Here is a 20,630-nt window from a genome sequence, read left to right on the forward strand (position 1 = left end):
GTGTGTGGGCAAAGAGCCTTTGCTGTGTAGGCCTCAAATCTGTTAGATTTATGGGAACAATCATGGAACTTCTGTTGGGCAAAGGTACAAATGGAATTCTAGTAGGCCAGCCTCCTCCACTCTGTTTTCGTGTGGGTTATCCTAACACAGAGACATTTTGAAAGGCTGGATTTGGGCCTTTTAGTCACCCCAAATCTTTTTGTACTCTTCCATCTGATCTAATTTCAGTGAGGTGAGAAAAAACACTACCAGAGGAATGTCAGGAGTAGGAAGTGGTGAGTTAAAAAAAAAATGGTGGTGGTGGTGGGGGGGTAAAGTTGTTTTGTTTTAAGTCTTACCTTCTTCGGTCTTAGAATCAATTCTATGTATTGGTTCTAAGGCAGAAGAACAGTAAGGGCTGGGCAATGTGTGTTAAGTGACTTGCCTAGGGTCATGTAGCTAGGAAGTATGTGACCAGATTTGAACCCAAGACTTCCCATCATTGGACCTGGCTCTCAATCCACTGAGCCACCCAGCTGCCCCCTTTGCTAGAACTGTTACTATTCCCGTCCTCAACACCCCACTCACCACATTCCACAAGCATTTAAAGCAATGCTTAGAATCTAAGTCCTCAAAATACTTTTTTTATTTAACTTTCAAATATTCTTATGTGATTTGTTTTATTTAAAGTTTTAAACTCTTACCTTTTGCCTTAGAATCAGTACTGTGTACTGGTTCCAAGGCAGAAGAGTGGTAAGGACCAGGCATTGAGGCTTAAGTGACTTGCCCAGGGCCACAGAGCTAGAAAATGTCTGAGGTCACATTTGGACTGAGGACCTCCTGACTCTATTTCTGACTCTGTATCCACTGAGCTACCCAGATGCCTCTGTAGATACTGTTAATGAATCTTTATGAGACCTTGAGATCTTGTAGTTACAATTTAACAAACTCCATATTTAAACTATGTTGTTTAACAGGTTGAATACAGTTAAACTAAGTGCAAGATTCCATTAGTTCTTAAAGCTACAGTAGCAATATTAATAACCACTGTGAGATCTGACAGAGCATCCTAATAACCCTATACAGTGGGCATGCGATTATCTCCACTATAGAAAGGAGAGAACTGAGTTTCAGAGAGCTATGGTGATTTGTTCAAAGTCACAAATCCAGCAGATTTCAAATGTAAGGATCAAATCAAAGTTTTTCTGGACTTCAAATCCACTTGTTTCATTGTTTCAGTTGTTTCAAGGACTCTTTGAGAACATATTTGGCAAAATTCCTAGAATGCATTGCCATTTCCTTCTCCAGTTCACTTTACAGATGAGGAAACTGAGGCAAACAGGGTCACACAACTAGTGTCTGAGGCCAGATTTGAACTTAGCTTTTCCTGATTCTAGACCCAGCACTGTATCCACTGCGCTACCTAGCTACTGCTCTGTGCATGATCCATTCTGCCAAAGAGGGGATGGCACAGACTTTCTTCTCAAGGAACTGATAATCTAATGAGAGGGAAATCCTTTAACATGATCCTTGTCTACCTGTCCAGTCTTCTTACACATATGTAGATGTATATATGTTCTAATCTTCTTACACATATGTATACATGCACATATATGGCTATATGTATTATATGTATGTACATACATGAGCAAAGTAGATGATGCATGGGATGGAACATTGGGTTTGGAGTCAGGAAGAGCTGAGTTCAAATTCAGCCTCAAAACACTTAGTAGCTGAGTGACCTTGGGCCAATTGTTTGTGTGAATTAAATATCTAGAGGATCTCCCATCCAGTCCAGTCCTGGAAGTCTCATCTAATAGGGGTCATAGAGTCATGTGTCTTCATTTGCCAGCATGGCAGGAGAAATTCTTGACCAGTGGAAGTCAAGGGAGGTGATGCATAGAGACTGAATTGAAACTCTGGACAATTAGAAAATCTTAGGGGAAGAATTTAGACTGAGCTTAAAAAGCCAGTGTGTGAAGCAGAGGACTCTCTCTCTGGCATTTTTTAGGCTTGGGAAAGGAGCTCTCTTGCTGGTGGGCTGGTGCTTCTTTATGCAAGCCATCTCTGGCAAGCGGCGTAGCAGGCTCACCATGCTGGGCTAGGAATGAGGGACCTCGGTCTCTTTGGCTCTGGTCCCTTCCTGAACTCAAGCCTACTCCTTATACAGCCTTAATTAGACTGGCCGGACCATGTGGGTAGCTGGGCTCCCTGACCCCTGCTTGTGAAATGGAGTAGAGCCCATGGGGATCTAGGCTCTGGGGAAGCATGTGGTTGAAGACTTTGGGAAGTTAGTCTAAGTTTAGTATAAAGTCTCCAAGATTAATTTTGATTCATTATACACTTAACCTCTGTTCACTTCAATTTCCTCAACTGTAAAATGAGGATAATAATAGCACCTAATTCCAGAGTTTTTGTGAGGCTCAAATGAGATGATATTTATAAATTGACTATTATTGGGGTTGGCACATAGTTGGTGCCACCTAAATGCGATTATTATTCATCTTATCAAAGTATTTACATGCTTTCTCTCCCATTAGAATGTGAGCTCCTTGAGAAAGGATTTTTTGCCTTCCTCCCCACTCATTTTGCACTGTTTTATGACTAGCATTACAAATATTTATGAAATAATAGCAGTATTCATATATACTATTATACATATATGTGTACGTATGTGTGTATTGATGTACATACAGTAAGTTTTAATAAATGCTTGTTGGGAGACATAAATAGCCATGATACAAGGGAGAATAACATAAAAGCAGAGAGCTTTGAGAAACTGGAAGAGCGAAAGATCCCCTCTTTCTTGGTTTGGGTGAGATATTTGTCAGGAAGGGCTTCATGGGACCACATGAGCTGAATAAGGATGAACAAAACTGTATAATAGATTCAGAGTTGGAAAGTTTCTCAATATTATGACAGACTCTATTCCCCTCCCTGGAGCTAGCTGACATGGTGAGAGCAGCAAAGTAGGAGATGTTAAATGAGATCATCTTGGCCTAGGGATACATGCTTCACATGCTTCAGCAACTACATGAACACAGAAGTTGTCAAAACAAACAAACCATAAAGATCCAATTGGAATAATAACTATAATTAAAAGAACATACCAAATACTACTAATACGATAAAGCATTTTGAAAATATTTTTCATAGAGTTTTGAAAGAGGGAATTCTTCACTCGTCTTCCTTCCAATTTGACAAGTCACCACGTCCAGGCTAGGGAGGAGATTAGCCAAGTAACTGTCATGTCCAGAACATGGCGACAGGAAGTTGTCATTAGCAGGAGTGGATAACCTTAAGGAAGTAGCTTTATCCAGCTCCCACAAGTGTGTCTAAATATCTCTTCTTTGACAGTACTACTTTGACAGTAGGGTGCTTCCTCAAAGTATTTCTCTTAGGATACCAGAGGAAAGCTGATTTTTTTTTTAAATCTAAAGAAACCAAGATCACTGTTGAAAATATGGATTCAGTCTATTCTTTGGCAATTTTGAGATCATAATAGCTTCATAATGGGAGATTGGCAATTTTTATTCTTTGGGGTTCTGTTGCATTGGATTGGGAAGGTGCTATAGATAGGGGAGGAGGAAGAGAACAAGTATACAAGATTGATGACCGTGTTGTATATTTGTTTATGATGAAACTTGATATTTAAGTCATTTTTTAGCCCATACTGAATTCTGATTTTATTTTGAACTTTAATAAATAACCCTTGGGGAATTATACTGGAGGTAATGTCAATTTCAAAAGGTTTATAACTTACCTTCGAGTCGTACCACTAGGGGCACCTTTAGTTCAAGCTCTCGGCATGCCCGGGTAATACCGTTGGCAATGATAGCACAGTTTACAATTCCACCAAAAATATTGACCAGGATCGCTTCAACCTAAAGAGGAATAAAAAGGGTGTTAACTAATTGAAAGGAATGGGAAATAATGCTACGGTCACCATCGAAAGGTATTCATGACCAGGAGAAGGTTGTACACAGAGACTGATACACAGAGGCACAATCAACTGTAATAGACTTCTATCAGCAGCAATGTAAGGACCCAGGACAACCCAGAGGAATTAGGAGAAAGAACTACTTACATCCAGAGAAAGAACTGTGGGTGCAGAAATGCATTAGAAAAATAAATGATCTATCACATAGTGAGACAGGGATGTGATTAGGGTTTTGATGTTAAAAGATCACTCTACTACAAATACAAGTAACATGGAAATAGGTTTTGAACAATGATACATGGATAACCTAGTGGAACTGCTTGTCGGCTCTGGGAGGGGGTGAGGAAAAAGTGGAGGAAGGGAGGTTTATAAATCACGTAACTATGGGAAAATATTCTAAACGAAATTTTCTTTTAAAAAAGGTATTCATGAAAAATGACATTGAACAAGATACTATATATAATTTTGTCCTGGTAATAGCATATGTATACATATTTGTGTATGTAAATATATATATATATATATTACATATATAAATGCATGTGTGTATATATATAACTTCACCTGAGAATCCTTTTATGATAATATATATACACTTATAGAATATAAATATATACCATTATAAAATAATAGTATTACATATATTTGATAGTTTTATTTTTATTTCAAATAAGAATATTGTTAAATTTTTACCATTTGAATGAGTACTACATCATATAAATAGTTTTAGTAAGCAATATACATAGTAATATACATTATGGGCAATCTCTATGAAATATTCACCTTAGCAACTGACTCTCTTTCATATATTAATGCAAAAGCACATATTACTCTTGCCTAACGTGATGTCTTTCTCTTCCTATAGCACTTAGTGTCTTTACCAGTTATTTATAAGTTAATTATCCACTTCCTTTGACATCGCTTCTATTTTTGTCTTGAATTGTTAATCACAGTAGTTCAGAGTAGAAAAGGTTCTCACAGACAATTTAATCTAACCTATCTCTATGTAGTAATCCCCTTTATAACATCTCCAAAGAGTAGAAATCTAGCTTCTTCTAAAAGAAGAAATCCCAGGAGAGTTAATCCACTATCTCTGGAAATAGGCCATAGCACATTTGGACAGTTCTATTCGTTAAGAACTGAGGCCTTCAATTAAGGAATTATGTCTTTCTGCAGTGGCCACTCACTGCTTATAGTTGTGCACCTTGAGGCCAAGCAGATCAAATGCGATCCTCGTTTTGCAGACCAGCTTGCAAATTCTTGAAGAGAGCTGTTATGTCTTCCTCAAGTCTTTTCTTTTCCAGGTAAAATATTCTCAGGTCTTTTTCTGACTGTTTGTTCAGTTGTTTTTCAGGCATGACTCCATTTTGAGTTTTCTTTTTAAAGATACCCCAGTAGTTTCTCATTTCCATCTCTAGTTTATTTTGTAAATGATGAAACTGAGGCTAATAGGGTTAAGTGATTTGCCCAGGGCCACACAGCCACCAAGTATCTGAGGCTGGGGCTCAGAGCTCTATCTGATGAATCACTTCACTGCTTCCATTCACTAACCACCCTTTAACATCACAGTCTAGAAAAGTGGTAAGAAACTCAAGTAGAAATGGGGGCCAGGAATCCATTCATACAGATCCCTCTGGGCTCAATACTGTCAGCTTTAAAATGCAATAGTATCGATATTTTATTCTATTTTTATTTATTTTGTTAGATATTTCCCAATTACATCCTAATCTAATTTTGGCCACATTTAGGAATGTGTTGAGCATGTGACCTACTACGTTTTTGTCACCTGTGCTCCAGAACATTGCTAGAATTGCTCATTGACCTCATTCCTTTACAGGCCCAGCTCTCATCCCTATTTTGCAAGATTCAGAGCTATGCCCTTTTCCAATATGCCACTTCTCTAGTTTTCCACAGACTTTCAAAGATCACAGTCAGTAACTTAGTGATCAGTCACATCTGCTAGTTCTTTCAGCCCTCATGGGTAAAATTCCTTTATGCCAATCAGTTAAACTGCATACTGGCCCTTAACTTTCCATGTGATGCTATCTGGGGTCTTTAACCACACTGTAAATTCCTTAAAGGAAGAAACTGTCTCATACTATGCAGCCTCCGGAGTATCATGCCAGTCAAAAAGGCTTAATCAACATTTGTGACTTGATGGGATTTAATCTCTAAAGTAACTCCCCCCCACAGATGCAAAGGGGTCTGCATGTTAGATGCTGCTCTGATAGCTTATATTGATAGTTTGTTTTATGACAAGATAGAAGCCTGTTAAATATATTAGGCTAACAACATCTACATTGAGATGACCTCTCGAGAAAAAGGTGCGAATTGATATCCACTGTGAGAATGTCACAGTGGATATCAATTGATTAGAATTTTTTAGAAATGTAAAGCCATCCCTAAGCCGTCACCTATTTGTACATATTCCATATTCAAAGGCGTGTGGGCCGAAAAGTGTACTTGTTCTGACTTGATGAATAGATATAAGAAAATCCTTTGTAATTAACATGAAGAACTAGGTAATGAAGAGAATTCATTATACAGATTAATTGATAAAACCCACAGAAAAAAAGGCTATTCATCAAGGGCTGGGAATTGAAAAGCTTACATCTAAGTTACAATTAAATTATATTACATTAATTGCAAGGCATCCACAAATACAAAGCTTACCGTCATCGAGTCTCATTAGTCTAATAGAGCAAGTGAACTGTACAAAATACATTTAAGATCAATGGAAGATGTTTGTGTTCTAAAGGGCTGCTAACCTATTTACAGGTTAAATTCTAATAACAAAAGAAAAATGAATTTGGATGAGAAGTTGCACATAATGGTATTTCATAAGAGTAATGGGCAATGAGTATTATTTTCCAATTTAATTAGAGGCTGAGAAGAGCTCAGAAAATGAAGGTTCCCATTACCATGTCTCCATCGCCACGAATGCCCTTAGTTAACAGAAGTTCATTCTTTCTCTCCCTAATGACTGTTGCTAAATGCTACAAACCTTCAGGTCAGACTCAAGCACATTAAAAAAAGGATATTTAATAACACTATCACTGGATGACATTTATTTAGCACTTTAAGGCTTATAAAGCACATTTTATAAATTATGCCATTCGGTCTTCCTGGAAACACTATAAAGTACATGCTAGACATATTACTGCACTTAGAATGTAAGCTTCTTGAGATGAGGGATTGTTCCCTTCTTTTTATTGGTATTGCCAGTGCCTAGAGAAAAGCCTTACATAGAGTAGATGCTTAATACATGTTTTTTGTTTTGTTTTGTTTTGTTTTTTTGCTCCACTGAGGTCCATTTTAGGGGATGGAGGTAGAGAGAGAATGTGGGACAAAAAATGTTAGAAAATAAACACCATTCAGGGGTCAGCTGGGTATCTCAGTGGATTGAGAGTCAGGCCTATTGATGTGAGGTCCTAAGTTCAAATTTGACATCATACACATCTTCTAGATGTGTGACCCTGGACAAGTCACTTAACCCCCATTTCCTAGACCTTACCACTCTTCTGCCTTGGAACCAATACATAATATTGATTTTAAGGTTTTAAAAAAATGAACACCATTCAAATCTGTTGTCGTACATGTCCTAGCTTTATGATCCTGGCCAAGTCACTTAATCCCTATTGCCTAGCCCATGTTGCTGCTATGCAATTAAACCAATACACAGTATTGATTCTAAGAAAGAAGGATTAAAAGAGAAAAAGAAAACAAAATGAACACCAACAATTATTTTTATATGTAAGTAGAAAAATAAAGCATTATTAAATGAAAAAAATATGTCAGGTGAGAGGTAATGAGGACCATGGTTGTGACAATGTGAGTAGAAAGACGGGGAGAGAATGTGAGAGTCATTGTGGAGATATAAGTGATAAAATATGACAACTGACTGGCTATGCAGGGTGAGGTGGATTAGTCCAAGCTAGATTAGAAAGATGTTGTACCCTTAGCAGAAACAGTACTTGAGAGAGGGTAGGTGAGGTATGAATATTCCCAAAGTTGAAGTGACTTGCCCAAGGTCATTCAACAAGTATATATTTGGAAGCAGGACCTAAATTACTGGCTCTGCTGGCTCTAAGTCCTGCATCCTTTGTACTATATCATTGATCCAGCTGAATTGATGGCTGTATCTCCTAGATCCACTAAATCAATTGATTTAAAAAATTATAAAACATACCAGACAATGTGCTTGGTTCTGGGGATAAATGTATCAGTCTTTGTCCTTGAGAAATAATAATAACAATTTGATAGTGCTCAAAAGCAGGGTTCCGTCCTTCCTCATTTTTGAGGCTGAGGGTTCACTAGTTTGGGTGGCTTTCCCAAGCCATAGGGCATTTCAGGACATTTAGCACACTAGCATCTACAAAAGATAGCCTTTTAGGATCCTATAAAGCTGAGCCCAGTAAAGGAAGTGATATGGAAACTCTTGAAGAGTCAAAAGAGAACCAGCCTCCCACTCTGCCTATCACTGTAGCAGGAATAAGAGGACACTTTCTCCTATTTCTGATGATAGCAAGTATAACCAGATCTTTGTAGTACAGCTTTGTTCTGTTGAATCCACCAGGGCCCAAATTCACCGTTTGTGTGTATCAGGGAATTGCCTTTAATTCCTAAAGCTAAGTAGGTTCCATGAATGAATGAATGAATGAATGAATGAATTTTAATTGACTGAATGAAAATGCAATTATTAAGTGCTTACTATACATTGAGACCTTGCTAAATATTGGGTTGCTTATCACTTTCATGCCTATGCTTGTAAGTTTTAGAATTATTGAATCCTCACGTGGAATATTTTTTCTCCTCTCTTGGTATCTGAAATATGTGAGACAAATTTGTTACTCAAAGTGTAAGAATAAGAAATTTCAGATCTAGAAGGAAGTTTGAGGGCCATGTAGTCCAAATCTCTCACTTTATAGATAAGGTGAGACGGAGTTAGGGAGACTAAGCAATTTGCTCAAGGTTACAGGGATCAGAAGCAGGATTTAATAAACCTACATTGTTATTTTAACATATATATATTTTTCTTCTTTTCTGTTGTTTGTCCCTTTCCCATCCTTTTGACCCAAAGGAAGGGAACGTGGGTGCAGCATGTTGCATCACTATATAATAATATATTTTTGTTAGTTTTACTTAATTGTTTTTCTTGATAAAATAAAATTCAATGGACATGATGGAATACATTGGTAATGTAAATAATGATGTCAAAATACAAAGAAACATGGGAATACTTTTATGAACTGATGCAAAGTGAAGTAAGGAAAACCAGAGAAATATTGTTCATAATGTTTATGATGATGGCAATGGAAAGATGATCAAAAACCCAGAAACTGAATGTTGTATAAATAAAATGACTGAAACTGGTTGTGAAGAGGTAAGAAACTGTTTCCCTTCCATCTTTGTAGAGGTGGGGAGGCCACATGCGTGAAAAAATGCATATGCTGGCAGACTCAGTTGACATGACTAGTTTGTGCTAATTTCTTTCTTCTCTTTTTTGATCTAAGGGGTGGTACTATGGCTAAGACAGGTGGTTAGGATATATTTGGAAATGAAGGTGAGGTGAAAACAAAAGATAGTAATGACAATTTTTGGATTTGAATTCAATTGGGGACAGGTTGTACTAGATGACTTCTGAGATGCCTTCTATCTGAGATTCTATAAAAGTGAAGACAGATGGGAAACGAGGCACTAGAAGAAAATTAAGGCTAGTTTTTGGAATCTGCCCCAGAGCTAGTGGGGAAAACCTAATAGTTATCATCTGAATATGGCACATGGCCATGAGGTACCAAGCCTCTTAAACTGTAGGTTGAAAAAAAGAGGACAGTGTATACGCGAACTTAGAATGAAAGTTCAGTTTATTAAACAGAGTGTCTAGAGAAGTGAGAGTAGTCGAACTAATTTTGTTGGCAATGTAGGCAGGGCTGAGCAGGAATTAAGAAATACAGGGGATAATTCTACAGTACAGAAGGGTCAGTACTACAGAACACCAGAAGGAAAATTGGGAGGTGGGAGTGGTAACCAACCATACTCAATATTATTGCATTCCTTCCCACCACCATAAAGCAATTTGCCGCAGTCATGCACTTTAATGGAAATCTGATTTAAGGTTTCACTCTGGGCCAGTTTCTATAATTAACTACTGTAATCTGCAATCTCAAACTGAGAATGAAATTAAGACAGTTTAAAAAGGAAGGTCTCATGACATTATTATTATTATTTAGCATTTATAAAACACGTCAAGTTTTCAATGTGGGTTATGTTCATTCATTATTACAAACACTAATAACAATTCTCAATGCAGTTTTTTCTTCCTGGCAAACAAAATATAGAAAAGGACTGTGCTCAATTTCAGTTTCTAGAGAATCTCCCGAGAGATTTCTTAGTGCTTTAAGAGCAGCAGCCTTCCTCTTCTTTCTTCTCAAAGTCCCCAGTGAGATTCACAAGTATTGCTACTTATACTTTCAGAAAAGTAAAGCTCACACATCTAGGGGTGACAGAAGGAGGTCCGGGGCTCTGAGGCTCCTCACCCCAAACAGAACATGATCTGAAGCACAAATAATCCTCAAGGGGCTTCCAGATGGTCTTAAGACTGTGACGGATTCAAGTCTCACAAAATAAATATAGATTTTTGAAAACTAGGTTATTTTCTGCCCAATGATTTTAATCAAATAATGATATTTGGTTTTTTAAAATTAGCAATTGAACTAACAATTAAAGAACTTGAGTTCAAATCTTGGCTCTGTTTCTTATTATCTGTATGATCATGGGTAAATCACTTAACCTCATTAGTCCAATGAAAACCATAGGTTAAATGACTTCTGTGATCCTTTCCAGCTCTAGATCTATGATATTAATTGTAACTATACTGATTATTTTTATTTAAGTATTACATTTTTTAAATGTTACATGAATAACAAAAAAAAAGATCCAGAACATATATATCCCCCCCCCCCCATTCCATCCTTCAGGTACAGTTCTGTAAAGTATGAATAAGAAGATGTGTCATTTAAAAAAGATATATATTCACTACCCAACAATAATAAAAATAGCAATTAGAGTAAATAACACTTCAAGGTTTGCAATATGCATTACATGTTGTATAGTTCAGTCATTTCATGACTCCATGTAGGGTTTGTTTGTTTTTTTGGCAGAGATACTGGAGTGATCTACCATTTCCTTCTCCAGATCATTTTCCAGATGAAGGAACTGAGGTTTCAAATAGAGTTAAGTGGGTGGTCCAGGAAAAGCCATCTTCCTGACTCCCAGTTCACATGCTATCTATGAGCCACAATACATTGCATAGATTATCTTATCTGACCCTCAGGATAACCTTGTGTGGTAAAGATGATGATGATGATGATGAAGATGATGATGATGATGACGAAATTACTTCATCTACAGTTAAGGAAACTGAAGTTGAAACCTGAAAAGTTAATTGCTCAGCTGGTAAATATCGGAAGCTGATTTCAAATTCAGCTCTACCTGACTCAAAGCCCAGCATTGTATCTGATATCCCACTTTGCCTCTAAACGTATTGCTACTTTTCATGATTCTTGCCCTAGCAAACATCACCCACTACATTAGTCTCTTTACTGGCCTTGACCTTTTTTCATTTGTAATCAAGTACCTGATATGCACTTATTAAGCACCTATGTTAAGCTAAAACCTATTCGAGGTTCCAAAGAAATAAAATTAAACAGTCCCTACCTTTAACAAGCTTATATTCTATGGGGTGGGGGTGGGGATTGTACACATATATGTAAATACAAAGTATATATGAAATAAGTGATTTTGGGGAGAGTACATAGCATCTGGGAGCCTAGGAAAATTCTTATGGCAGGGATGGGATTTGAGCTAAGAGGCACTGTGAACAGATGGTGCGAAAACAATAAGACAATACATGGACTGTTGTGTACAAGGAAAAATAAGTAGGCCAATTTGTCTGGGGTTTAAATTTTAGCAATAAGCCTGAAATGAGGGCTTAATTTGCCAATAAGAGGAGATTATATTTTTTTCTTAGAAGTAGTAGGGAGACATGGAGGTTTCTTGAGCAGGGAATTCATAATCTCAGAACTCTGATTTAGGAATCTCATTTTGGCAACTGTATAAAGGATGCACTGGAGAGGGGAGAAATGGAATGAGATGATCACTTAGCCAGCTATTGTAATAGTTCATGAACTAGGAAAATAGAAACAGGGAGAATAATTAATATTTGTGCAAGTCCAAATGTGTAAGGAATTATATATATACTGTTAAGTGAAATAGAGGTACTATTAGCATTGATCTGATTACTTTGATGACAAAGACTTTTGAGCCATGAGACTCCATTTCTTTTTCTATTTTTCTCCATAGGGTTTGCTAGAATCTTTAATGGCACGTCTCAGAATTTAATGATTACTTTTTTGTTGCATCATTTTTATTGCCATCATAAGTCTTCTTGGCAAAATGATGGAATCTGTGCTGTTTTGGTGGCTATTTAAATGAATCCATTTTCCTTAATTATCTTGACTTGAGGAAAAAAAATTCAGCCAACTCCCACAATAAGCTCATAAAGGGTGAAGGACTCAGATGGCCCCTTCTCATTCACAAATGGTAGCTGAAAGAGAACAGATCGAAAGGCAGACGCAGGCTATAAGTCAGCTATTGTCTAGAATAATGGCTATAGCAAACACGTATGTCCTTTAAAATATACCATATCATATGCAGTTAGTACTGATAAGTGCGAGTGATTTTTCTCTGCCTATTCCAATTTAGGATATTAATTTAGCCCCATTGGAAAAGGCATTAGGCAGATAAAGTTAAGTGAACATGTTTATATTAGTAAAGATAAGAAGGAGGCCTTTTCGGGTACCAAAGCAGTTATTTTAATTCCTAACACCATCATTCTCTTTTAAGCATCTGTTTTTGCATGTAGATTTTTTTGGTTGTTTTGTTTTCCTGCAGAATTCTAATCAGATCTTCTAATCCATTGGCAGCTAAAGGAGGGGAAAAATGTTCAAGGAAATTAGATGCAGCTTGGATAATTGATGTTTGTATGGCTGGCTTTAATAAAAATACTCTGCTAAATTAGAGGGGAGTCTAAAAGGATTCCATCAATAAGGAACTGAGTCAGGTGAAGAATTCAATCTGGGGCTTTGCTGTAATCTTTACAAATAAGCCTACAGATCAGTTCAGTAGGGGCAAAAATGGGCTTCTGAATTCAGCTGAAATTCATTAGCACTCCTTAGATTGGCTTTTTCCCTTGGCCTTGATTTATCATTTCTGCATTATTTTTTTTTCAAATTCATTTCAAGATTTTGTTAAGTGAGTCAGAGTGACTGGGATCCAACAATATACTTGTAAAGAATGAGAGACACAAAGGGCTCATTCAAAGGAAATCAGAACCTCTCCCCCTCATTGTGTTGATAAATAGAAACAAATAATTGGATTTTTTAAAACTATTTGGAAAATTTTAGAAGTTAAAAATTATCTAGTCTAGTGGTATCACACTCAAAAGGAATTTGAGTTTGTTGGGTGTATATTCACTTAGCCAATGTAATATTATCTATTGTAATATAATATGATATATGTAAATGTAAAACATAAATATCACAATATCTATTTTATTGTATTTTTATTTATTTTGTCAAATATTTTCCCGTTACATTTATGTCTAGTTTGGGCCACACTCAGCAGTGTTGTGGCTGCACATGGCCTGTAAGCTACTTGTTCGATACCTTAGATCTAAAACCTATAAATGCATTCAAGAAAACAGAGCAGAAGGCTTGTGAAGAACTTTTGCATTCTTAACTGACACAGGCTGGAGAGGAAGCTAGACTGTTCATCTTGCAGACAAGAGTCCTATCTCTGATCCTGGGCATGGCTCATAACCTCACAGAGTCACCGTGTCCTCACCATAGAGTGGAAATAATTGTATTTTCATTGCTGACCTCATGCCGTAGTTGGGAAGGAAAGCATTTGGTAAGCCTTGAATGACTGCACAAATGTGAATTTCTGTCATGACAAGCCAGTTCCTCTCCTACCCGGTCTCACAGGTTTAGAGCTGGAAGGAAGCTCAGAGGCCATCTAGTTCAACCTCCTCATTTTTACAGATGAGGAAATTGATACCCAGTTATTAGCACTCCTTCTCTTGTGAAATTACTTTGCATCCCTTGGCATAAGCTTTCTATTCACTTGCCTATTTGCATGTTGTCTCCTCCTCCCTGGTAGGAGCAGCTCGAGGGCAGCAAACATTGTCTTTTTGTTTTTGAATTCCTCGCACAGGTCCTGGCATGTGATGGGATCTTATTAAAAATGTGTTGAAACTTAAATGAATGAAAGTAACAGATCCCCTCTTACCAGGAATTCTTCCCAGTGTGTATAGACCCATACCTGAGCTAGCATCCCCTCCTTGATGAATTGTGCCAAAGGCATCTTGCCTTTTTCCAATTCGTCCTCATTGCTTATAGGTTTACCTGCACAAAAAGTCAGACCCTTCCTTTATACATGTGGCGAAAATACAAATAAGAACCACATGGTATATGAATGATGAAGCTATGCTTGCCTCGTCCAGGAGATTCTTCTCTGAAATATTATTTTGCCAAATAATTCTCTTCAAAAGACATCAATGTAAGATGCCTGACAACTTCATGAGACACATATGTGGGATTTTTAAAGGGAGTCAATATGTTAGCATGTGTAGCATGATAATATTTAACATATTAGTTTAGTAATTTGTGAAAGTCAAATCCTGAACTGCTAAAAGTTTTCACCAAATTTTTAATATGATTCCACATAATAATATAGTCCAGCGGCTCCTAACCTTTATTATATGTGCCACGAATCCCTCTGGCACGTTGTTGCCTATATTCCTAACTAATGAAAACGCTGTCGGTTAGAGGTTAGTGAAAATAAAGATGCAATTTCTCCCATCTGAGATCATAGACCCCTCCTCCCCCACTGAAATCCATAGACCTCTCTAATTGATCTGTGAACTCCAGTTTAAAGCTTCATCTAATTGGTGTACTGTCTCTTTAATTGCATCTGGCCATAAAGCTCTTACATGGTTGACTATCACCCCCCCCCCAGCCCTTTTTAGAGCACTAGAGTTATGCTTCGATAAAAGGATTTTGTAGAAACTTAAAATTAAACCCAAAATGCGTAAAGCACCAGCCTACCCACTAGGAGCCTAATTGGTTTCATCACTTACATCATCTACATTGCTATATGTTACTTGAATGATTTAGCCATAAAGTGTGGTACAGAAAAGATCTGCCATTAACCTTTTGGCATAAGAAACCTTTCCAAATGAGAAATGGTTCCGTGCGTAGGGAGTGGTGATATTGGGAAATCACCCTGAATTTGTTTTCATAAAGTCAACCAAAAATTAAATGAAAGAAAAAAGAGAAGAGAGATTACATGTGTAAGTCTAACATCATCTCTTCCCTGGAAATGAGCTATTGCCATTGACTATCGAGAAACATTTTAGTTACAAAGCTGTCAACCAGGCTTAACAGATAATTGCTTTGAAGGCTGGATAGCATTCATTGTTCATAATGCAATATCTATATTTTATTTGTAACAGGAGCTACATTTATGTAGATAAAGAATATTTATTGGCTTGTTCTCTTAGCATTATTTTGTCCAATCATCTCTAGCTTATGTCATCTTGATGAATGTGTATACTTCCATTCCATCATCATTAGCTGAAGAGTTAATATTAAGAATATCCATAAAGTTGGCAACTCTCTAAAAAGCTCATTTATTAATCCAAAAACAAGACTTCTATCAGTCTTGAGTTGCAACACTGTGGGGGGAGAGAGAGAGAGAGAGAGAGAGAGAGAGAGAGAGAGAGAGAGAGAGAGAGAGAGAGAGAGAGAGAGAGAGAGAGAGAGAGAGAGAGAGACAGAGAGACAGAGAGACAGAGAGAGAGACAGAGAGAGAGAGAAAGAGAGAGACAGAGACAGAGAGAGAGAGACAGAGAGAGAGACACACAGAGAGACAGAGAGAGAGACAGAGAGAGAGAGACAGAGAGAGACAGAGACAGAGACAGAGAGACAGAGACAGAGAGAGAGAGACAGAGAGAGACAGAGAGAGAGAGAAAGAGAGAGAGAGAGAGAGAGAGAGAGAGAGAGAGACAGAGAGACAGAGAGAGAGAGAGAGAGAGAGAGAGAGAGAGAGAGAGAGAGAGAGAGAGAGAGAGAGAGAGAGAGAGAGAGAGATTAACTGCTGCACTGCTGCTCTTTAAAGATAGATTGTTTCCATGGCAGATTGCTGATGCATTATACAGATTGGTACCAGTAACCAACAATTAGCAAAGCAAACACCCTAAACCTGGGATACCACACTGCCAACTGCCACCACATACTGATACTATAGAGAAGTACCACCAATTTAGCTCACAGCAAAGCCCACTGTTTCCATAAATACCAGAGCTAATGTACAATGAAGGTGGTGTGATGTTTCAGTGAAGTTTTATACATCTGTTCCAATAAACCTGAAGCATCATTTTATGTTAGAAAAAACAAAGGGTGCTCTATACACTAGAGGGCTAAATATGGATAGTCTTTTTGTGAGCCATTAATATCTGAGTGACAAGACCAAAAATAGTGCTCATACCCATCACCATGCCTGGGACCTACCAGGTGCTTAAACATTGTGAATGGAATCAAATTGGATACCAGACCCAAAGACAAGTCATTAATAAGTTGATGCCAATGTGAAAGGAGGTCTCTAGTAAAGATTCCAGGGATCCATACTTGGCCCCTGGCTTATTGAACATTTTTATCAATTGCTTGAATAAAGCCTAAGTGGCAGACTTATCAAATTTGCAGATGATACAATGCCAGGAGAGACAGCAAGCAGATGGATGATAAAGTCAGGATCCAAAAACATCATCTACTGCCTAGAACATTTGGTTCAAACTAACAAGGTACAGTTAATAGGATAAGTGCAAATCTTATATTTAAGTTTAAAAAGGGAGGCATGGCTAAATGGAGGAAGAAGAAGAATGATGAACAATAAATTACAATAATCAATTGTGAATGACTTAACTATCATGAGCAATTCAAGGATCCTGGACAATCCGTAGGGACTCATAATGGAAAAATGCTATACATTACCATAGAGGGAACTGATAGTCTAAATGTAAATGGAAGCACGTCACTCTTCATTATTTTTCCTATGTGAATTTTTCTCTAGTGTAAGTGATATGTATCTTCTTTTATAACATGATGAACATGTAAATATGTTTTGTATGAAAACATATATACCACCCATATTATGTCACATGCCATCTTGGGGGGTGGGAGGAGAGGAAGAGAATATGGATTTCAAAATGTCAGAAAACATTTACTAAACATTATACTGAAACATAATTGAGAAAACATAAAAAATCAATACAATATTTAAAAATGATTGATGAGGACTCAAATGGATGAAAAACAAGGAAAGGAAAAAGATGATGAAAGGAGGAGGAATCCAAGAAGAGAACTAACATGATAACAGGGAGGGGAAGTTGTATTTGACCTTCAATGTGCAAAAGACATGATGAAATGCTAAGTAGAAGGTGCAGCTAGGAGGCACAGTGGGTAAAAAGACAGTCCTACAAAAAGGAAGTCCTCAGTTACAGTCTGGTGGCAGATACTTCCTAGCTATGTGACCCTTGGCAAGCCACTTAATCCCAATTGCCTAGCCTGTACCACTCTTCTCCCTTGGAAGCAATACTTAGTATTTATTCTAAGAGAGAAGGTAAGGGTTTAAAAATGCTAATCGGGAAGGGAAGCTCTCTAAGAAAAGTGACCACAAGAGCAACAAATACTTGGAATCTGGCTTCTAGAAAGCAAGAAGGATTTTGAGTGATGAGCATAGTTCCCAAACTGTTCTATCTGCTGTTGCCAAGTAATCATCTTCTATGCCCAAAGTGCCTGTAGGAAATCAGGTTCAAAGATGTCTATGCTCCATCCAGGTAATAAGGGAAAAGCATACTTTCCTTTTAGACATAGAAGGCAGTGTGATGTTTTGTTGAAGTTTTATGCATCTGTTCCAATATGAGAGAAAGAGGAAATGAAGAAGAAACAGGGTGAAACAACAAAAGGAAAGCCTGACTTGAATTTGGAAGCAAGAAGATGGAAGAATGTGACAGAGGAGAAAAAAGTGTACTGTTAGAAGAAGTATTTTCCAGTTCAACAAGTAATGATTAGGAGGATACATCTGCCTTGTCAGGAAAACAAACAAACAGTACAGATCAACATGAGAAAAGGAAAATGGTAATGACTGGAAACTCCTTATTGGGTGCATGAAAAATGAGTTAATTGACAACCTAAGAACTACTGTAAATCTTGAAATTTCTCAGACTTGTGAATGTTAAAAATTTCCACATTGAGGAATCCTTCATTGGAACAAATTCCCTATGGGAAACATTCCCCATTTTGATGTGAGAACTCGCCAGGATCAGAAATGGGAGGACCTCTACTCCACCTGTACTTAAGACTGCTTTAGGGGAGAAAACTCCTTGCTAAACAATGAAAGTACTTGGACCCATGCTTATGATGAGGCAGGGAGTTCTTTGAGCCATGCCTGTTTTTAGAATTGATACAATAGGATGCTAGGTACCTATAAAGGTCGGGCAGGTTTTCTCTTGATGAGATTAGTCAACTCAGCTGTGTTTTCTCTGGTTCATACATACTGAGGGGATTAGTCGACTTAGCTGGAATTCAGATGGGCTGTCTTTTAGAAAACATCTATGGTGATTGGTAGATGGAAGAACTTAGGGGAGGTGACATAGGGAAAAAAACCCTATATAAGAAAAGGAATCTCTTGAGCAAGGGATCCTTGGAGGCTTGGAGATCCTTAGATCCTTGGAGAGAGATTCCTTGGAGATAGATGCTTGGTTGCTTGGATCCTTGGAGATAGATCCTTTTGGAGGAGGCCCTTTGAAGATCTCTTGAGAAGAAGTCCCTTGAGAGGCTGACTCTGGCTGGAACTCACTCTGGGGAGACTCTGTTCCCCAGACATCCTTGCTTAAGACAAATCTTGTGGTGAGTGATAAAAAACTGACTGATTCTCTCTCTCTTAAGACTCAGGTCTAGGCCATGTTGGCTTAAGGCCCTTCATACTTATACTTTTTTTTTCTCTCTCTCTCTTTCTTTGATTCTTCATTGTATTATTAATTAAATTCTCTATAAAACCCAGTTGACTTGGGGCATATTCATAATTTGGGAATATATTCCCTGACGACCACCTTATATTTGATTTAAAAACCAAGACACTGTAGTGAAACATATTTTCTGTGGTCAAATTTACTCACCCTCTCTTATATCTATCACAATTTATATTTTCAACTATTTTAACTATTACAGTTTAAACCACAACAATTTTAAATATTACACTACAATGGTCAAGTAAGCTTTTTCTAAGATCATACTGCTCATCATTTCTTTAAGCACATTAGTATTCCATCACCACTATATACCACAATTTGTTCAGCCATTTCCAAATTGATGAACATCCCCTCAATTTTCAATTCTTTACCACCATAAAAAGAGATGCTATGAATATTTTTAAACAAGTAAGCCCTTACCCCCTTTTAAGAAAAATCTCTTTGGCATATATACATAATAGTTGTATTACTGGATCAAAGAGTATAGAGAGTTTATGCCCTTTGGGCATAGCTTCAAATTGCCCTCCAGAATGGTTGGCAATTCTACCAACAATGCATCAGTGTCTCAGTTTTGTCACATCCCCTTCAACATTTATCACTTTGCTTTACTGTCATATTGACGAATCTGACAAGTGTGAGGGAGTACTTCAGATGTTTTAATTTGCATTTTTCTAATTAAGAATTATTTAGAACATTTTTTCATATGATTATCAATAGGTTTGACTTCATCTGTAAGCTGCTTGCTCATATTCTTTGATCACCTGTCAAATGAGGAATGACTTCTACTCTTATAAATTTATCTTAGTTTGCTATATACTTGAGAAATAACACTTTTATTAGAGAGTTTTTATAAAAATTTCCCCCACTTTGTTGTTCTACTTCTAATCTTGATTACTCTGGTTTCATTTGTACAAAATCTTTTTAATTTAATATAATAAAAATATTCATTGTATCTCTTGTAATATTCTCTCTTGCTTGTTGTCATAAATTTCCCCCCTTTCCACAGATCTGACAGGTAAACTGTTCCACAGTTTCTGTGATTTACTTATAGTATTATCCTTTATGTCTAAATCATATACCCTTAACCTTATATTGGCATAGAATGGGAGATATTAGTCTATAACTAGTTCCTACCATATTGTTTTCCAGATTGCTCTACTTTTGTTAAATATTGAGATCTTATCGCCCAAATTTGGATATTTGCGTTTATCAAACACTAAATTGCTAGGGTTATTCACCCTTGTAACACTGTATTTCGAATTGATTCCATATACCTACCATTCTATTTCCTAGTCAGTACCACATTATTTTGATGATTACTACTTTATAGTACAGTTTTGAGATCTGGCACTGTTTGGACACTTTCATTCACATTTTCCCCCATTAATTCCCTTGATATTCTTGACTTTCTCTTCTTCCAGATGATTCTTAAAATTATTTTTTCTAGTTCTATGAAATACTTTTTGATAGTCTGATTGGTATGACACTAAATAAGTAAATTAATTTAGGTAGAATTGCAATTTTATTAGGTCAGCCAACCCATGATCAATTAATATTTTTCTA

General features: G+C 37.1%; 1 protein-coding gene across 1 annotated transcript in view; it reads right to left on the minus strand.

Annotated features, from left to right (window-relative positions):
- SUCLG2 (succinate-CoA ligase GDP-forming subunit beta) overlaps positions 1 to 20,630 on the minus strand; it is a 350,518-nt gene that overhangs the window by 22,607 nt on the left and 307,281 nt on the right. Inside the window, exon 10 of the mRNA XM_007500056.3 lies at positions 3,743 to 3,863. Within this exon, the coding sequence (XP_007500118.1) occupies positions 3,743 to 3,863 (121 nt within the window). The remainder of the gene's footprint in view (positions 1 to 3,742; positions 3,864 to 20,630) is intronic.

Source organism: Monodelphis domestica, chromosome 7 (genome assembly GCF_027887165.1).
Source record: "Monodelphis domestica isolate mMonDom1 chromosome 7, mMonDom1.pri, whole genome shotgun sequence".
In the NCBI taxonomy this organism is placed as follows: domain Eukaryota; kingdom Metazoa; phylum Chordata; class Mammalia; order Didelphimorphia; family Didelphidae; genus Monodelphis; species Monodelphis domestica.